Source organism: Pleuronectes platessa, chromosome 20 (assembly GCF_947347685.1).
Source record: "Pleuronectes platessa chromosome 20, fPlePla1.1, whole genome shotgun sequence".
Lineage (NCBI taxonomy): Eukaryota > Metazoa > Chordata > Actinopteri > Pleuronectiformes > Pleuronectidae > Pleuronectes > Pleuronectes platessa.
In genome coordinates, this window is record NC_070645.1 from 8,606,238 (window position 1) to 8,623,047 (window position 16,810).

The 16,810-nt window shown below is 43.2% G+C and overlaps 2 protein-coding genes across 3 annotated transcripts in view; one reads left to right on the forward strand and one right to left on the reverse strand.

Moving 5' to 3' along the window:
- Positions 1-578: 578 nt before the first annotated feature.
- LOC128426184 (centrosome and spindle pole-associated protein 1) lies at positions 579-10,732 on the forward strand. Its single transcript, XM_053413053.1, has 28 exons — positions 579-627; positions 733-830; positions 935-1,015; positions 1,680-1,766; positions 1,895-2,078; positions 2,824-2,956; positions 3,036-3,093; positions 3,999-4,255; positions 4,344-4,468; positions 5,157-5,226; positions 5,363-5,456; positions 5,670-5,817; positions 5,908-6,048; positions 6,150-6,220; positions 6,396-6,542; positions 6,648-6,782; positions 6,866-6,940; positions 7,113-7,262; positions 7,529-7,586; positions 7,668-7,794; positions 8,309-8,442; positions 8,814-8,960; positions 9,067-9,101; positions 9,223-9,286; positions 9,730-9,833; positions 9,909-9,981; positions 10,171-10,460; positions 10,607-10,732. Exons 1-27 carry the CDS (start codon positions 579-581, stop codon positions 10,353-10,355), a joined length of 3,030 nt encoding a protein of 1,009 aa, XP_053269028.1. The 3' UTR covers positions 10,356-10,460; positions 10,607-10,732.
- Positions 10,733-11,458: 726 nt separating this feature from the next.
- arfgef1 (ADP-ribosylation factor guanine nucleotide-exchange factor 1 (brefeldin A-inhibited)) overlaps positions 11,459-16,810 on the reverse strand; it is a 47,401-nt gene continuing 42,049 nt past the window's right edge. For both annotated transcript variants that reach the window (XM_053412211.1, XM_053412210.1), the window contains 7 exons: positions 16,361-16,424; positions 15,970-16,129; positions 15,666-15,805; positions 15,379-15,550; positions 15,025-15,163; positions 13,368-13,485; positions 11,459-12,874 (listed from right to left, as the gene is read on the reverse strand). In XM_053412211.1, coding sequence (XP_053268186.1) covers positions 12,653-12,874; positions 13,368-13,485; positions 15,025-15,163; positions 15,379-15,550; positions 15,666-15,805; positions 15,970-16,129; positions 16,361-16,424 — 1,015 coding nt within the window. In that variant the 3' untranslated portion in view covers positions 11,459-12,652. The remainder of the gene's footprint in view (positions 12,875-13,367; positions 13,486-15,024; positions 15,164-15,378; positions 15,551-15,665; positions 15,806-15,969; positions 16,130-16,360; positions 16,425-16,810) is intronic.

Here is a 16,810-nt window from a genome sequence, read left to right on the forward strand (position 1 = left end):
CTCTCTCTCTCTAACAACGAGTCGACAGATACGATAGAAAGATACCGACAATAAAGTCACTGACTTCTTACCTGTCCATAGTCACCAAGATCATGCTTATAGATCTGTCTTATAAACGTTCATAAACCAGTGTATTGATAATTGTTGCCACACTGTTTGGAGGCAGCTGCCACAGTTGCCACAAGTCAGTGGGGACAGTTATCCGAGCCGCCACACTGTCTGAGAGCAACCAAAGCTGTTGGTGCTTTATTCAATGGGATATACACTGGTTTAGGAAAGTTTATTAGATAGTTATATAAGCATGATAATGGTGTCTGCCAGTAAAACAGTCTGGCAACAAATGCAGATGCCTTTTAACTATTTGGCAACAAAGGCAGCTGCATCAAAACAGTGGTGAATCAATGGCAGCAGCCGTTACACATTAGTAGCTCTTTGTGTTGCACGCAGAAATGCAAATGGAGATATGTAAAATGTATATGCTTTATCAATCCCCTTGTAACTGTTAGTGTTTTTTATTCGATTTGATATGTGAATGTTCTCCTCAGTCCAGAGCTGGTGATATAAACAACACAGTGAATATGGCTCCAGCCTCCGCAGTACAAGGAGCAGACTCTGATCCAGACAGAGGTACTGTACTGTACCATCATATGGAAGTGAAGAGGATGCATTATCTAGACTTTTGTCAACATTATACAATCTGTGTATTATATGGTATATTCTGTGGTTTTCCAGGGTGGGGCTTGAGTTTGCTGCTGGGAACAGACTATGAAAGACAGAAACAGAAACTCAACCAGGAGCGTCAGCTGGAATACCAACTTTATATTGCCAAGGTCTGAAAAGATAAATGATTGGTAAAGCGTGTTTTAATTTTATGTTGCCCTCCTTGTTTCTCTTTGCGGATTTACCACCCTGTCCTTTGTTATTCCTCCTCTAGAAAAAGGAAGTGAAAACCAGTGATCCCCGTCCAGAACCACAAGTTGTCTTCCTACCTGTTATTGAGAAGAAAACAGCTCAGGTGAGAGTCTGTGTGTGATAATCACAGAGTACACAGCATAACATGGCAACTGCTTTTGTTGACATGCGGCTCCAGGCTTCTAAAAATAAAAAAATAAAGGGACAAGGATCAGCCTCCGGAGCTGGGGCTTGTGGGTTTAAATCCCACCTGGGTTTAAGAAAGGTCATAGTTTAAGGAAATCCCAAAGTGCTGTATTTAGTATTTAGAATATTTGAAATTTCTCAGTCTGAACCATAATCCATGATTATAGTCAGTATAGTATAGGTTCTAATTGACAGTGTTTCTTTTTAACTTGACAAGAATTGAAACCCTTCAATTTGGAAGTATCTGCTAATGTTTGTGTTCACCATTGTGTAAGAATATTGAGTGTGTATGTTGTGTATGACCTGACAGATTGTGATGTGTAAAACACATGGGATGTTCACATATTTTCAAAAGGAGATTTTGTACAATGTATTAAGTTTATTTACAAATTTTCTCGCTATTTTATACATCTTTTAGATTCATTATTTAGACATCGACAGAGCATTGAATTAAAGTTGGGGAAAAGGACAGGATGACACATTATTAATTTGTCAGATTCAAACACAGCATTGGAAATATGTAGCTCTTGCACTGTCTGAACGATATCATCTGCAGAGAGCTGAATTTGTTTCTTTTACAGGAAAAGTTGAGAGAGGAGAGGAAGAAAGAATTCAACCTCTTCCTCAAGGAAAAAGCTCAAAGCAGAACTTCTCCTATTCCTTTTAAGGTAATCTGAATAGTCAATTAAAAACACATTGAATTATTGTTTGTCGAAACAGAGTTTTGCTATGTTCTTTAAAAAAATGATTTTACCCTGATATAAAGTTAATCTAATGTCCACATTTTCCCTTTCAGCCTGGACAGGGGAAATTTTCAGATGCTGGATACATTTCTTCTCCAGCTTCTCCCCTGGCCACCTCCAACCACCAAACAAACACGCCCTCTCCAATCAGGAGGATCACTGCCAAGAGAGATACGGCCAAGTGGACTGAGGCAGAGAATAATGGAAAAAGCGGAGGGCCCTTGAATCTCACCCAACGTCGGCAAACGCACAGGCCACTCCACAGACCAGTCGAGTTCTGTGACTCTGAGGAGGAGTCACTCACAGACAGAGAGGAGCTGCATTTTAGACACAGGAGGAGAAAGGACAGAAACCCTCCAGAGTCTGAGGGCGAAGAAGAGAGGAGAGAACGCAGAGCAAACAGGTTTTTAGCTTTTAACTGGTATTCTCTGCTACTAGAGAATAATGGACTTGGTAATAAAGTCTCACCTGTCTGTTTCTGTGGCAGACTTCGTCAGGACAGACAGGAGATGGAGGCCCCTACTGTTCATGATCAGAACAACAACGACTTGCTTTGGAACTCAGAGTGAGTGATATTCATATCAAGTTCATATAGACAGCAGCAGTATTCACATGCAGAGCCACTAACATCCTCGTGGAAGGTCACATAACTTCTCTCATTTAATAAAGCACTGATTGAATGAGCCAGTAAAAGGGGTAAATGCAACACCAGACAGGTATTGACAATTACTGCCATACTTAGTTGTTGCTCTTCTCTCAATCGAATGCTGTGCTGTTACTTTTATACGCTCTACATGGGTATCTTGTGCCGTGTCTTCTTCTGTCTGTGTTCAATAGCCTGCACATGCAAGACAGTAGGAGGAGGTCTGCAAGATATGGTCCTGTCACCAACAAGAATGAAGCTACTGGATTACTTATTGGTAAATAACAGTCTTATTCATGATGCGTATGGACATGCATTGATTGACTTGTGTGATTACAGATGGAATTAGTCGCTTTAAAATCTGTTTTGGTGCAGGGGCAACAGAAGAGAAGGGGGCCTCTCGGATGAGGAAAGAACAGTACAAGCAGGAGCTTCTGAAACAAATTGCTGAGAAGAAGAGGAACAAATTTAGGTAAGTCAACACATTATTATTAAAAGGAGTTATTTCATCTGGTTCATCAGGAGTCATTTGGACTCGTCTTTGTCTTCAGGGAGAGGAACCTTGAGCTCAGGGTTGGAGCCACTGGAGCCACAGACCCTGAAAAGAAGGTAACATAACATAACACAACATGACACAACCCAGCATAGCACAACACAATAAATCCCATTATAGCACAACACAATGCAACCCAGCAAAGCACAAAACAACCCAACCCAACATAACACAAATCAACCCAGCCTATCACAACACAATACAACACAACAAAACCCAGCAAAGCACAACACAACACAACACAACATACCACAACACAACAAAACACAAAATAGCACAGCACAACACAACCCAGCATAGCGCAACACAACCCTGCATTGCGCAACACAGCACAACCGAACACACCACAACACAACACAGCACAACACAACACAACACAGCACAACACAGCATAGCACAACACAACACAGCACAACACAGCATAGCGTAACACAACACAATACAATACAACCCAGCATAGCACTACACAGCAAAGCATAGCATAACATTGCATAGCAAAACATAACAATATAACATACATTTTTAATATTTAATTTTGTTTGCTAATTTTTATCTTCCCTATATTTTATATATTTAAACTTGCATAAACACACCACAGCAAATTGATTCTATGTGTAAACCGACTGGGCATTAGACCTGATTCTGATGACATAGCATATTGTAACATGACATAGTATTACAACATAACAACATAAAACAATTTTGTTGTAATAGAATCATCACAGTCCAGCACATGTTGCTGTATCTTTCACACTTGTGTTGGAGAAGTGTCTCTACAGCTCAGTCAACACTTCTCACATCACCTCAATTGTGGATGATGGTTATGATTGATATGATGGCACAATGCCACCTTGAGCAACACTTCATCTTTTCTCAATATTCTTGTCTCACTCTCTTTTGATGGATCTCTCCGCTCGATGCATCACCTCCTCCACCTCCTCGGACTGAACGAATCAAGCAGTTTGGAGCTGGGAATCGTCGACATGTCACCTTGAGACGAGATGTTCCTCACATGCTTGAGGTAGATCTGGAGGCCGAGGAGATGGAACCCAATCCACAGAAAGAGCCCCCGGGAAGGTTCCAGGTGGACCCCAGCACAGCTCTCGTTCAGCTGCCAGGAAACACAGAGCCAGCACAAGGTGTCCCCTCCCTGGGTTATTTCAATGATGCCTACCACAGGGACTTTTCCAACATGCTGGGAGAGGTGACCATTCCAAGGTAGTTCACCGCTCCTCAATGTTCTCATACGACAATTCTGCTTTTAATTCATTGTAGTTTCTGAGCTTCTGTTTTTGTTTGTCATTAGGGTTGCTGGTGTTCCACCTCCAATTCCTCCCACTGTAAATGATATTTACAGGACTCCATATGATGCAGCTTATTATTATTATGGTTCAAGAAATCCACTGGAACCGAATAATCCTCATCATCAAAGTACAGTTTTACATATGTTAACAAAAAACTTTTAATTATAGGAAATGTTTAAGCTGTTTGGTCTTTTGCTGAACGTAATATTTACTTTTCATCGCTGCTGACCATTTCTCAAGACAACATTTTCTTGTAGAGACAGTATTTGATTTTCACGATGGCTTAAAGTAAACTGTCACGTGTCATAGTGTAGCAATGCAGTGGTAATAAAATGCAAAATCCTATTGACAAATACAGATATCACTGTGAGGGATTAGCTTTCCTGCAAGTTTCAACAATGCAAGTCTGCAATGCAATTATTTTTTAGTGATACTAGTTGGGAGTACAGTCGGTCAATAACATGACTTGCGTATCTGACACTGTCAACTTCGATGGGACTAATTCATATTGCCTTCGATAAACTGCTAGGCTTCTCTGTAGAGAATCACCATTCATTATGGTGCCACTTTATCACCCTATCAATGGCTAAGAGGAGTTGACATCAGTTCATCAATCTCATTTTACAGCAGAACTGGTTTTATTAGAGTAGGGGATGTACAGTTTGTTGGATACGAGTTCAGCAGAACCAGATGGACCTGACTTCATCCAGGTTTTTTACTGTTGGAAAGAGAAGCTGGCAGACGGTGGCAGCAGATAGCTGTTCAATACTTTGTGTTCGGTATCCTGAACAATTTTTTTGTATTTCCTTCACTAGATCCTCAGCGTGGATGGGTGCAGCCGCCTGGGACTCTCCAGCCTCCTCTGATACCTGGCCGCCGCACTGAGTCAGTTTATTCATTCAGATGAAATTCAGTGAACAATGTACAAATTGTCTCTCTTTTATAAAAAGGCCCTTGCTGTAAAGTGACTCTTTCTGTCAGTATTTTTTTTAACACATTCTTCCTCCCTGTCTGCTCTTAGTGCATCTGCCCTTGCTATTGGAGAGTTTCCTGAAGACAAGTCCAAGAAATGGAGAGAGAGTGAAGTGAGTCACCAGGCCGCCCTCAAGCAGCAGGTACGACATGATATATTATCTGATCACCATAAACAGAACCCAAGCTTTGAAAATTTAATCGATTGCTGTTACAGGAATCCAGGACATTTACTCATTCTAGGGTCAGATCTCAATGTCCTGACCATCAGAAAGTAGATCACTGTGGAGTTATGGCAAAAGAGACAGAGTTTAGATGTGGTGTGTGACAGTATCTAAACTTCTGATCACTTTCAGATCCAAGGAAGTGAGGAGCGTAAAAGAAGAGAAAAAGAAGAGAAGTTGCGATATGAGGCCGAGACAGAAGCTGAGATGTTGGTGTACAACCCCTGGGGGCGAAGCGGGGGAGGCGCTCCGATTAAAGACCAGAAGGGCAATCTCATTAGTAAGTTCACTTCCTAATGAAGTCTCCTAAACCTGAGATACGATGGACACATCATGTTTTAGTTACTTATAACCGTTTCCATGCACTCAGGCGACTTAAGTCAAATGCACAGGATCAACATGGAGCTGTACAACAATCCTGTGCTCAAGAATCGTGAGCAAAACCTCTCGATGAGGAATGGAGACACTCCAGGAGACGAAGTCAGGGCTCCCCTCCCTCAGCAGATACCAGGTCTGTGGGACTGTACCAAAGCAATCTGTCACAGAGTTAATTTTGTGTGCTGTGCATCTTCTTTACTGATAAATCACTTTCTGGCTAATTTGTCTTTGCAGGTTTAAATGATCAACCATCTCCACAGCGACTCAACCAGCAGGAATCCTACATAGTAGACCTGAAACAGCAGGTAGGTCCCAGGCCACAGTCTTCAATCTGTGGAGGTACCTGGATACCATTGACAAGGCTGATTAAACATCACATGAAATATGAATGAATACCTGTTACTGTTACAACCACTTTAATGCTCCTGAGCACTTTGAAGGAGACAGAGAATTGTAACTAACTTAAAGCAAATCTGACAGATGGAGGAAAACAAGAGAAAGAAGGAGAAGGAGACAGAAAGAAAGAAGATGGAGGAAGAGAACGATATGAGGAGGATAGTGGAGGAGTGTGCTCGCCTCCAGCAGAAATATGAAGAGGAGCAGAGAAGGCACAAAGAGAAGCATAAGGTGAGAGGTTCATCCGTTTGCTGAAGGGCACCTCGTCATTCCTCAGTGAGTTGGTGGCTTCCAGATTGATTATCACTGAGGAGCATGTCCTTGTGTCTTCTGCAGGTAAACAGCAGTTCCAATCAACCTGACACTCATTTGCAGAAGAAGGAAAAGAAGGGGAAGCAGGAACAAGAGACGGTGGAAAAGGTGCCTCGGAGCACCGGAGACAGAGAGGAGGAGAAAACCACACCTCACAAGGTACTGTATGTCCCGAAAAGATACTGGTAATGTTCATTAATAGTGAATAACTTTGTCAAATGTGATTCTGCTCATAACTTTAGCAGCGAGAGAAGTCTCCTCCCATCCCAACCCTGCGGAGGAAGACAAACATTGTGGCATCCAGACCTTCCTCTGAGGTGAGCCAATCTCTCCTCCAGGAGTCACTCAGTCAATGAGAGCAGTGAATATGTTCACATCAAGGCTGCTATGGTGTAAATCTGTCAGGATAAAAAAGTATTGCAAAAGAGACAGAGGTTAGACGTGGTGTTTGACAGTGTGTTCTTCTGACACTTAAACCAAATCTGACAGATAGAAGAAAGCAAGAGAGAGGAGGTGAACCTGAGAGAACGAATGAGGATTTTGGAGGAAAAGATGGTGAAGCAGGAAGAACAGACGGAGGAAGAGGTGCCTCGGAGCACCAGGGACAGAGAGGAGGGGAGCACACCTTTGGGTTACAAGGTACTGTATGTCCGAAAAGATATTGGTAATGTTGCTTACATTTATATTGAGTGGCCTTATCCAATGAGATTCTGCTCGTAACTTTAGCAGCGAGAGAAGTCTCCTCCCATCCCAACCCTGCGGAGGAAGACAAACATTGTGGCATCGAGACCTTCCTCCGACGTGAGCCAAACTCTTCTCAGTCAATAAGTGCAGTAAATATATTCACATCAAGGCTGCTATGGTGTAAATCTGTAAGGATATAGAAATGTCCATGATTTCCACAGCGGGAGCGCACTGCGTGGGCACCACACTCACTCCCTGGGAAAATGGCCCCACCACGAGGTAAGACTGTCCTAACCCAAACGCCCTAAAATCAAATCCATCCATGTTCCATCCTACTCACTCCCCCTCTGCTTGGTTTAGACCCTAAAGATGAAGTGATCCGAGAGCTGTCAGTCCTTCGCAGGCACCTGAGGAAAGAGCAAATGCAACTGGAGGCCCAGATGAAGCAAACAGATCGACAGGAGAGCATCCACCCTCCCTCCATCAGGTAACGAAGTCAGACACCCCTGAGCACCGTTGGTAATTTTGCTATAACATGTCCAGGATAGATGGGATTTCTTCGATTTTTTTTCCAGCAGAGACATGAATAATACATAAAAGCTATTAGATGTTCTCTACCCTTTAAGATCCAAATCTCACTAGATGCACTGAGGGTCTTGTTAAATAGCAATTTCACAATTTGAAATCTAAAGGGGTCTCCGTGTGCTCCAAGCTAGTCTAGTGACCCAAGTCAAATCTTCTAATCCACATAAGGATTTGTTTCAGCGACTAATTGCTGCAGTAATATAACAGTCACAGTAAAAGAAACAGAGAAAAACTAATCAAAATCCCAAGTGAGCTTTTTCGCATCCAGAACTGTTACAAAATAATATAAATACAGAAAAGGAAACTCTGTAGAAAACATCCAGGACAATGTGCCGTTACCACATTTTCAGAAAGACACTTGCAGGTCACCAGAGGCGGTTGTTCTGTTAAGAGTTGTGCTCTCCTCCTTCGTTCAGGAGCAGCAGACGACCCAGAGCGGCTGCAGCCGTGCACAGGGAGGCCGAGCTGCCGTCCACGTCCAGAACCGACCCAGTCCCTGCTCCGGTTAACAAAAAAAACCTCTGTGAGTTCAACAGGCTTAAATACAGGGGTAATGGCCGACTCTCTTCATTGATGACACACAGGATTCCTTTTAAGGAGCAACGGTTTTACTCAATAATCAGATCCCATTTAGGTAACTGACCCTGGGTCAGATTTATGTATGATCTGCCTGAAATGTGTCCAATATAATGAGCAGTGACCGTCTTAAGGAGCCAGAGGTGCAAAGTAGATGCTACTGCAAGAAGAGGCCATACAATAAAGTTATGATACTTATACTTAATAGCAGTACTACATAAAAAGTTTTACATCTTTACTTGTTTACAATTCGCTATATAGCTTCATCATGGAATATATTTAAACAAATTGCCATGGTTATTATTATATCTAAAAAACCGGCTCAACCTCCTTTTCATTTGTCAGACTCATCATCTCGTGAGGAGGTCCTCCAGATGTACCCCGACACCCCCCCCACTGGTGTACAGACTCTGGACGTCCAGCAGCAGGCCCTCCTCCAAGAGTATAGACGCCAAATCGGCCTCATGAGGATACGAGAACACGGTGACCGTGGTCAGCGAGGACACACACACACACACACACACACACACACACAAACACACACACCTGTCCTCAGACTGTTGTGCTCTTACACTGACTGCTCTGTGTTTCTCTACAGACCTCTTGAAGGTGTATCTGAATTGTAATCATCACGTGAGTAATCATGACATCATACAGTAGCGATGCACGTTTATTCTGACAGGCCCGATGAGTCGGGCTCGTTCTTCAGTGGAGATGTTTGACTGGTGTCTTCTTCTGTTGGATCTTCTCTCAGGAGAACAAACCCACGCCCCTCGTCCTCAAGGACTCCTTGTTTCCATCTCAGTCAACTGTTACAGGTAATGGCCAAACACAGACTGTCCGACCTGTTCTAAGCAAGAATTTTTTTTTGCATCTGTCGGTACACAACACACACTTTACCACACTACGGCTGTCTGGGTGCCAGGCTAATTTACCTCTCTGTCTACTTGCCAGCTTGTGTCTCTGTGCTGCATCTGTCGCCAGCGCTGGGTGCAAGGGGCCCATGGCAGCTGCTGGACGGCGATAACACAGAGTCATGCATTGGAGAGGATGTGGCAGTTTAGGCGTTTTTATTTTTTAAGCCTGATGCAGGAAGGGACTTTTGTTTTTTATTTCACCGCCTTTTAGCAAAAGGTTTTGGTGGATAGGCTCATTTTCATCTATTTGGTATTCCATCATCAAATCTGAACTTTAATGTCCCTAATCTCTGTCCAGCTGCGGAACAGGTTTGTGTAACGATGACTGGTTTGGGCCCTTTCAGGTGGTTACAGTGGGGACATGTGTGGACAGCAGGCTCATCGGGGGGGATCCCCTCAGCCGTCAGCAGAGCACAAAGAGAGGACGACCCCACGAAGGAGACGAGAGGTATGTCGCTGATGATGATTTGAAGCACTGGAGTAGTTTAGTCCCTGCAGTTTTCAAATTTGACTCCTTTGACAGATTTTCGTGAATCAGAGGGAGCGAGACGTTGAGCCAGACGTTGAGTCTCCGAAGTTGCCGACCAGTCAGAACGGTGAGGTTAAGGTCAGAGGGCACAGCCAGAGCGGCATCCGGGGGGGAGGCTCAAACGCTGGTGTTCACAACAACACTCCAGTCTTATTCTAACACTCAACTTTAACTGTTAAACCCCACAAAAAAAAATATGTGTGACATGTACGTTTTGATTGGAATCGCCCTGTCTGATTGCTGCCGTCTTCTCCAGAGGGGCTGTCCCTTGACGAAGGGGACTTCTGGTCTCTGAGGTCTGCTTCGGAGAGGCGTGTCTCCGTGGAGAGCGTCGCCACAGAGCCCTGGCTGCGGCCTGGCACCTCGGTTACTTTGAAAGGCTCATCCTGTAGAAAGAGGCTGGATACTCCATCACCGGGGCTCACACACCGCGTCACGTAGCTCGAGTCCAAGGAGGGAAAACTGCACCTAAAGTTTGCTGGCCTCTCTTCTCTATATGTACAAGTGGTGGACAATACAAGGCTTAATAGATAACAGAGTCTGTGGGTAAGAAATATACGCTGTAATTTGAATTATGTTTAGCTAATATATGTTACAGAGACTATTTTCTAATAAAATAAAGTCCTGATTCAAATTTTGTCTGTGCTGATTTTTAATCTTTACATTGCTGTACCCGAACCTTCTTGTTGCAGAACGACCACTCTACCAACTAGGCCAATCCTATATTAACATTAAGGATTGGATTACCTGATCATATCCATGAGAAACTAAGCACAGGAAGAAGATGGACAAATTATTGAGTGTGTGTGTGTGTGTGTCAGTCTTATTCTATCCTGCTTTTGATATTTGCTTCTGTATTTTCTACTTTACTATATATATTTGACAGCCTTACTTAAAAGTTACTTTTATATTTTGGGATTTTAGATACTGGATGATTTAACATGCTTTAAAAACCTATTGTTAGAGAATAACCCAGCAGTGTCCAGCCTAGGCTTCTGACGCCTAACAAGAATCACAGTATGGGACACATTTAATATAATAAATAATATAATTCTGAAAATTCAAGCAAAACCTTCTAGTTTATATTCAGTGATCAAATAAATGACAAATTGTTCCCATCAACTAGCACAAGGAGTAAGGGTCAATCATTAATCAAATCAAACCTCCGGCTTCCTGAACTTTTACTTTATTTATATATTTTCAAGTTGATTATTAATTTATAAATGTTTTTAAATGATGGCAGTTTCCGTCCTCCACACAGTGGATATAAAAAGTCTCCACACCTCTGTTAAAATGCAAGGTTTTTGTGACGTAAACAAATGAGACAAAGATAAATCCTGTCCGAACTCATCTTGTATAGTTTTAAATATTTTTTAATTTGAGGGAAAACTGCACCTGAAGTTTGCTGACCTCACTCCTCTGTGCTACAGAGACTATTATCTAATAAAACAAAGTCCTTATTCAAGTTTTGTCCGTGATGATTTTCAGTGCAGAGAAATAAAGAGCTAGTTGTTGAATGTCACTAAGAAGTCAGTGATTCAGCGTTTCAAATCAACCAAGTTCAAAAACTTTATTGACCTAGAACCTGATTAGGATGCCAGATGATGTATCGTACAGAAAGTTGTACATAATCTTTTTTGCAACATAGAAAACTTTACATTGCTGTATCATATACATTTTGTTTTCTACATCCATGAGCAGGAACGCTTCCCCATTCATACTTAAAGCACAGCTAACGTTTCTCATCTTCTCTATACATTTTACCATCCCGCAAACCAAAGGAAAAGAAAAACATGAAATATATTATTAACTTTTGATTTTGTACACAGGAGTGAAAACTGAACTCAAACATGAAAACAGACAGGTGACGTACAAGCAGCTAGCATGGGGTCGCCCCCTCGTCCTCCAGTCCCAGAAGCCCGGGTATCATCTCACTCTGTGACAAACCTAACGACATATAAAATGGAATAATTTAACCCTTCACTTTCCGTGGTCTTGCTCAAAATACTAATTGTACTGTGTAGGACAATCTGCACAAGATGGTAGAGTCAAAATAAATTATCACAAAGTAAAATCTCCAGTGCATTCAAAAAAGAGATCAAGTGCAGCAAATCCATAGGAGGAGAAGAAAGAAATAAACAAAAATAGGAGAAATCTAGTGTTATAAGATTATATTACATAGCGGCAGATCTGTACAACTAGTTTCATCCAAGAGGCTGTCAATGCTAATGTTAGCCTTCTGCGGCGCTGGCAGAAAGGTCATTACTATCAATGTGTGACAAACGCCACATTTCAGAGTTACTGAATATGTCTGTTTGCATGTAGTTTGAAACCGTTCGTTCTTTACGTTTTAAATATACAGTATGAAGCACATGTTTTTGAAATATATTCCCTCTGAGCAGATCAGAGATGTGAGTGACCGTCAGTTGTTTATCAGTAGTTTTATCCAGTGGAGGCATCGCTACACCTTGTACAAGACATTACTGTTTTTATTGGGATATATAGAACTCCATCTGGGCTGTGTGTGTGTTTGTGTAGGTGTGTTTTTGTGTTTGTGGTCACAGGGTTAAGGGTGCGGGTGGGTGGTAGCAGATAGCCGACTGATAATCGGGCTATTCAGGCCAAGAGTTCGACAGAAGCCCTGCGGAGGCCGCTGAGGTGACGGAGCCACGGCGCGGCCCCCTTTGAGGCGGAGGCCTCGGTGCAGCTCTGTCTTCCAGGCTGTTTGTGGTGCAGCGTCACTGGGCCTCCTCCCCGGCCTCCTCGGCCTCCTCCAGGTCCGCTTCCTGCTCAACGTGCGACGGCTGAGGCTCCGGTTCGGGCTCGGGCAGCTGTGCGATGTTGAACACGAGGCCGATCCGCAAGTAGAACTTTCTAAGAACCGTGCGCAGCTCTGGGATCAGGTCGAACTGCATGATCTCACAGAGCAGAGGGTAGTACCTGGACGCATGAGCCTTGAACTGAAAGGTGAGAGAGGAAGAAAGAGAAAGACAGAGGCATAAAAAACATTGCAGATGGGGAAGACTAGGGATCGAACCGCAGACCTTCATGTTGGCGGATAACCGCTCTGCCGCTCTACCCCTCAGCCACAGCTGCCCACTTAAGCACTTAAATCTTATTGATGCTGTCTGGCAGTTGGACAGTATCAAACCAGTTTCAATGTGATATCTTCATCCACATAAGTTTTTCTCTAGCTGAGCTGCATCGTTTCATCTACATAGAAATCACACCTTCATTGTCTTTGTAACATTATAACTAAAATGCCTTTCTGATTTGTATAACAGTATATTATATACAAGTTGAACACGAGAATATCAAGTACACCCTTTATGTGCATTATTGTTATACTATCTGCTCTGAAATACCACCGTGGCTCACACCTCTACCTCATCTGGTATTTTTGGATATCAGACCTAGTTGTGAATTATCTTTTCCATATTTTCGGCTCCTCACCCTTTCGTCGCTGATCTTCAGCACCTTGGTGAGGAAGAGCAGCAGCAGGTTGGTCCAGGCCTCTCTGTGGCTCTCTGAGGTCAGGGCCAGGAAGTACGCTAGAGCCTCGCTGCACACACTACAAACACACACAGGGAAACACAAAGAGAGGAAGAGAAATCACATTAGTCTGAGAGAGACTGAAGGTTAATAGAGAAAAACTGCCTCACGATTTGCGGTGTTCTTTTATGTGCAGTCTTTAGACAGAATCTGCATTTGTGTCTTGCCTATCACATGAACCATTGTACAGGGATGATGAAGGTTAAATGAAGCCGCTCACTGAAGTTATTATGAAAACAATTACGACATTTTTCGTTTAGCAGTGTGAAGCATGAGGAAAAGTGACACAAACTCTGACCTTTCCTCTTGACCCTGCCCCTTCGCTCACATCAATGCCATCTGTTGCTCATTGACCCCCCCCCCCCCCCCTCTCCACACTGACCACTCCCCTGTGCTCCAATCTCTGTCAGCCAATCGCCTCCAAAATCTGCTCATTCCAACTTGCATGAGGGCTGTACATTGCCTCCGGTAAACAAAAGTCTGAGTGAGTCTGTGTGTGTGTGTTGCTTTATAAAGAAAGAAGAAACTTAAAATACAGGCATGATGACACATAACAGTGTCTCAGTGAATTAGGATTTCTGAGCTACTCTCACATGCAGACACCACCCTGCCTCCTCCTCCTCCCCCTCCAATAATAAATGCGAGTAGGAGAGGCAGGCGTTGATTCCGCTTTATCTTGACATCGTCGTCAATATCAGGGAGAGGAGGGCAGAGGCAGAGAACTGGGCTGACAGCTGTTTGTGCAGCGCTGAATAAAGACGCAGCGATGAAAGAACCCTCCAACATCCATGTGCTGACTCCTTTGGATCTTTACAGCGAATGGCGTCCGTTTCTGAGAATGGCCGATGCTGCGCCTTCGCCACTGACTGTAGACAGTTAAATAAAAAACAACTCTCCCTTTCTCTTAGGGCCGGTGTCTTTTCACTTCCTCTGAAGCGGCTATTGATGTTCGTGCCAGGTGATTTCTCTATTTCCACATTGGAGCTAGTGACGCTGGACACACAGACACACACACACACAGACACACAGACACACAGACACACACACACACACACACACACACACACACACACACACACACAATAAAAAGGAAGATTGATGTTTTCATAATGCTTCCATTGCAAAGTCCCAACAACAAATGCACCAATTACTTTTTGGAATCTTTCGAAGTGAGGTCACACTTCAAAGCATCTAAATTTATCCATTGTTCCTGCTGCCTTGCAGCATGCGTTACTGCTCATAAAAATGACGAGAGACTAAAGAAATGCTGACACGGTCATTAGTGACATGAGGAGGAGCCGCAACAGGAACCCATTATGACGATCATGGATCAACCTGCTTGGGAAAGTGGTGGTCACAGAGAAATGCTCATCTGTGCAGTGCAGGCCTTTTCGGTGGGCAGCTCGGGGTAGAGGTGAAAGAGAACTGGAGGTTAACTGCAGTAATGAGCGCCGGAGCACTATCAGAATGTGTAGCATCAGTGGAGGAGGCTGAGTGGTGTCTTTCTCTGAATCCTGATACTGTGGGATACGTACAGATCACATGTTTGGTTTCTTACCTGAGGAGTCGTCTCTGGACCTCGGCCCAGGCGTCTTGGCGGCTCTCGTCTGTGTACATACGAAACAGGATGCGGAGGCCACAAGCCATGCTGCTGGTCTCCTGCTTCAACAGGTTGGGCTTCGACTTTCCTTTGAAACCTGCAGACATGAAAGTAAAATTATACATTAATAAAAGTTATATAGTTAGTTATTTTAAATAATATGTTTTAAGTAATCTCTAAACTGCTATAAGAAGTGACACGGAATCGCCAGCAGCCTGAAGTAAACCACAGCTTTTATCTTCAGCATGAACCGTTTTCTGAATGAAAGCAAATCGAAGCGACATAGCTCCAGACGCTGGTTTGTTGCTGTACCTGCTTTCCACAGTGAAGTCCTCTGCTCGTTGTTGGAGTTGAAAGCTTTGGCGAAGTCGTGGGACTCCAGCAGACAGTCGAGCAGCTTGAAGAGCTGCTCAGACGTCAGGTACTGATACATGCCCTGGTCCTGGGTGTCCACAGGGACGTCTGGGGCACAGATAGCGTCCCGCTTCGACAAGACACACACATGACAGGTTAGTAGTCTTTTAAACCCTCATCATGAAGCATGGTGATCTAACAAGGGTTTAAAACAACACCCCCGGCTAAACAGCAGCTGTTTGTACCTGAGCAGCAGCAAAGTACTTAGCATCTTCCTTCTTACTGGTGGCAGGAAAAAACACGATGTTATCAATGGTCTGGATGAGCTCCAGCTGCACGACACACTTTATCAGCAAAGCAGAGAACAGCAGCTGATCCTGGACCTCTATGGATCATAAAAACAAAAAACGTCCATCAGAACACAGAGAAAAGCAGAAGATGTTAGTCCTAAACTTTCATACAATTCACAAGGACTTTGGAAAAGACAACTGTGGTGCGAACAAGTTCAGGCAGAAAGACGGAAGCCTTTAAGTAAAGCAGAGGGCTTACTTGTTGGGGTCCTGCTCCTGGAGCCGTCCTCACACATGCCTGATGCTGCGCTGAACTGACTCTGCCGCCGGTTCTCCGTGGCAACCCTATCGGCGCTGCTTATGGAATGCTGGTCATCAGAGCGGGACTGGATGTCCACTGACTTCTGGGAAACAGAGTCCTGGGAGCAGAGTGGAAAGAGTTTTAATGCACTAATTACTTTGAGTGACGTGATGTATAAAATATATGAAAACCTCGAGTGAGTAGAAACAAATATTTACATGCAAAAGACCTGCAAATAAAATTCAACAAATATCAAAAGGACAAATATGTTCAGCAAACAACATGCAAATACCAGAGTGAACAGTAATTCATTCACATAGGAAAAAAAGAAACTTGTGGATTTCCTCACCAACTGTTTGTCAGACAGACTCTGGGTTGTCAAGTGTTCTCCCTCAGGTCTCCATGTTAACAGCCTGAAAAACAGGAGACGTGTTTATTCAATAAATTATATTCATTCTTCTACAGAATAACAAAAGACTTTCACGCTAGAAAAATTACCTGAGCTGCTTTATTAATCAAACAAGGTCTTAATTTAGTTTAATTCCCGGTTGATGATACATTTTTCCTTCTGGGAAATATCCGTTTGGTTTGTATTTTGTAGAATCAAAATAAATAAGGAATTCATTGCAAGTTGTTTGATGAAATTGATACAGACAATAAAATTGTCCATTTCATTCTTGAGTTATTACCATTGCAACATTAATTTAGCAGCTAATGCTCTATTTTAATTAGATTTACTGCTGAGTTAAACAATAAGCTCCATCCTGTTGTTGTAAATCAACTAGAATTGGTTGTTGGC

Coding starts and splice junctions, on each gene's coding strand:
- LOC128426184 (XM_053413053.1), top strand. CDS start 579: ATGGCTCCAGCCTCCGCAGTACAAGGAGCAGACTCTGATCCAGACAGA. Junction 2,079..2,823: donor GCCCTTGAATCTCACCCAAC/GTCGGCAAACGC, acceptor GTGTGATTACAG/ATGGAATTAGTCGCTTTAAA. Junction 7,263..7,528: donor GCACACCTTTGGGTTACAAG/GTACTGTATGTC, acceptor TGATTTCCACAG/CGGGAGCGCACTGCGTGGGC.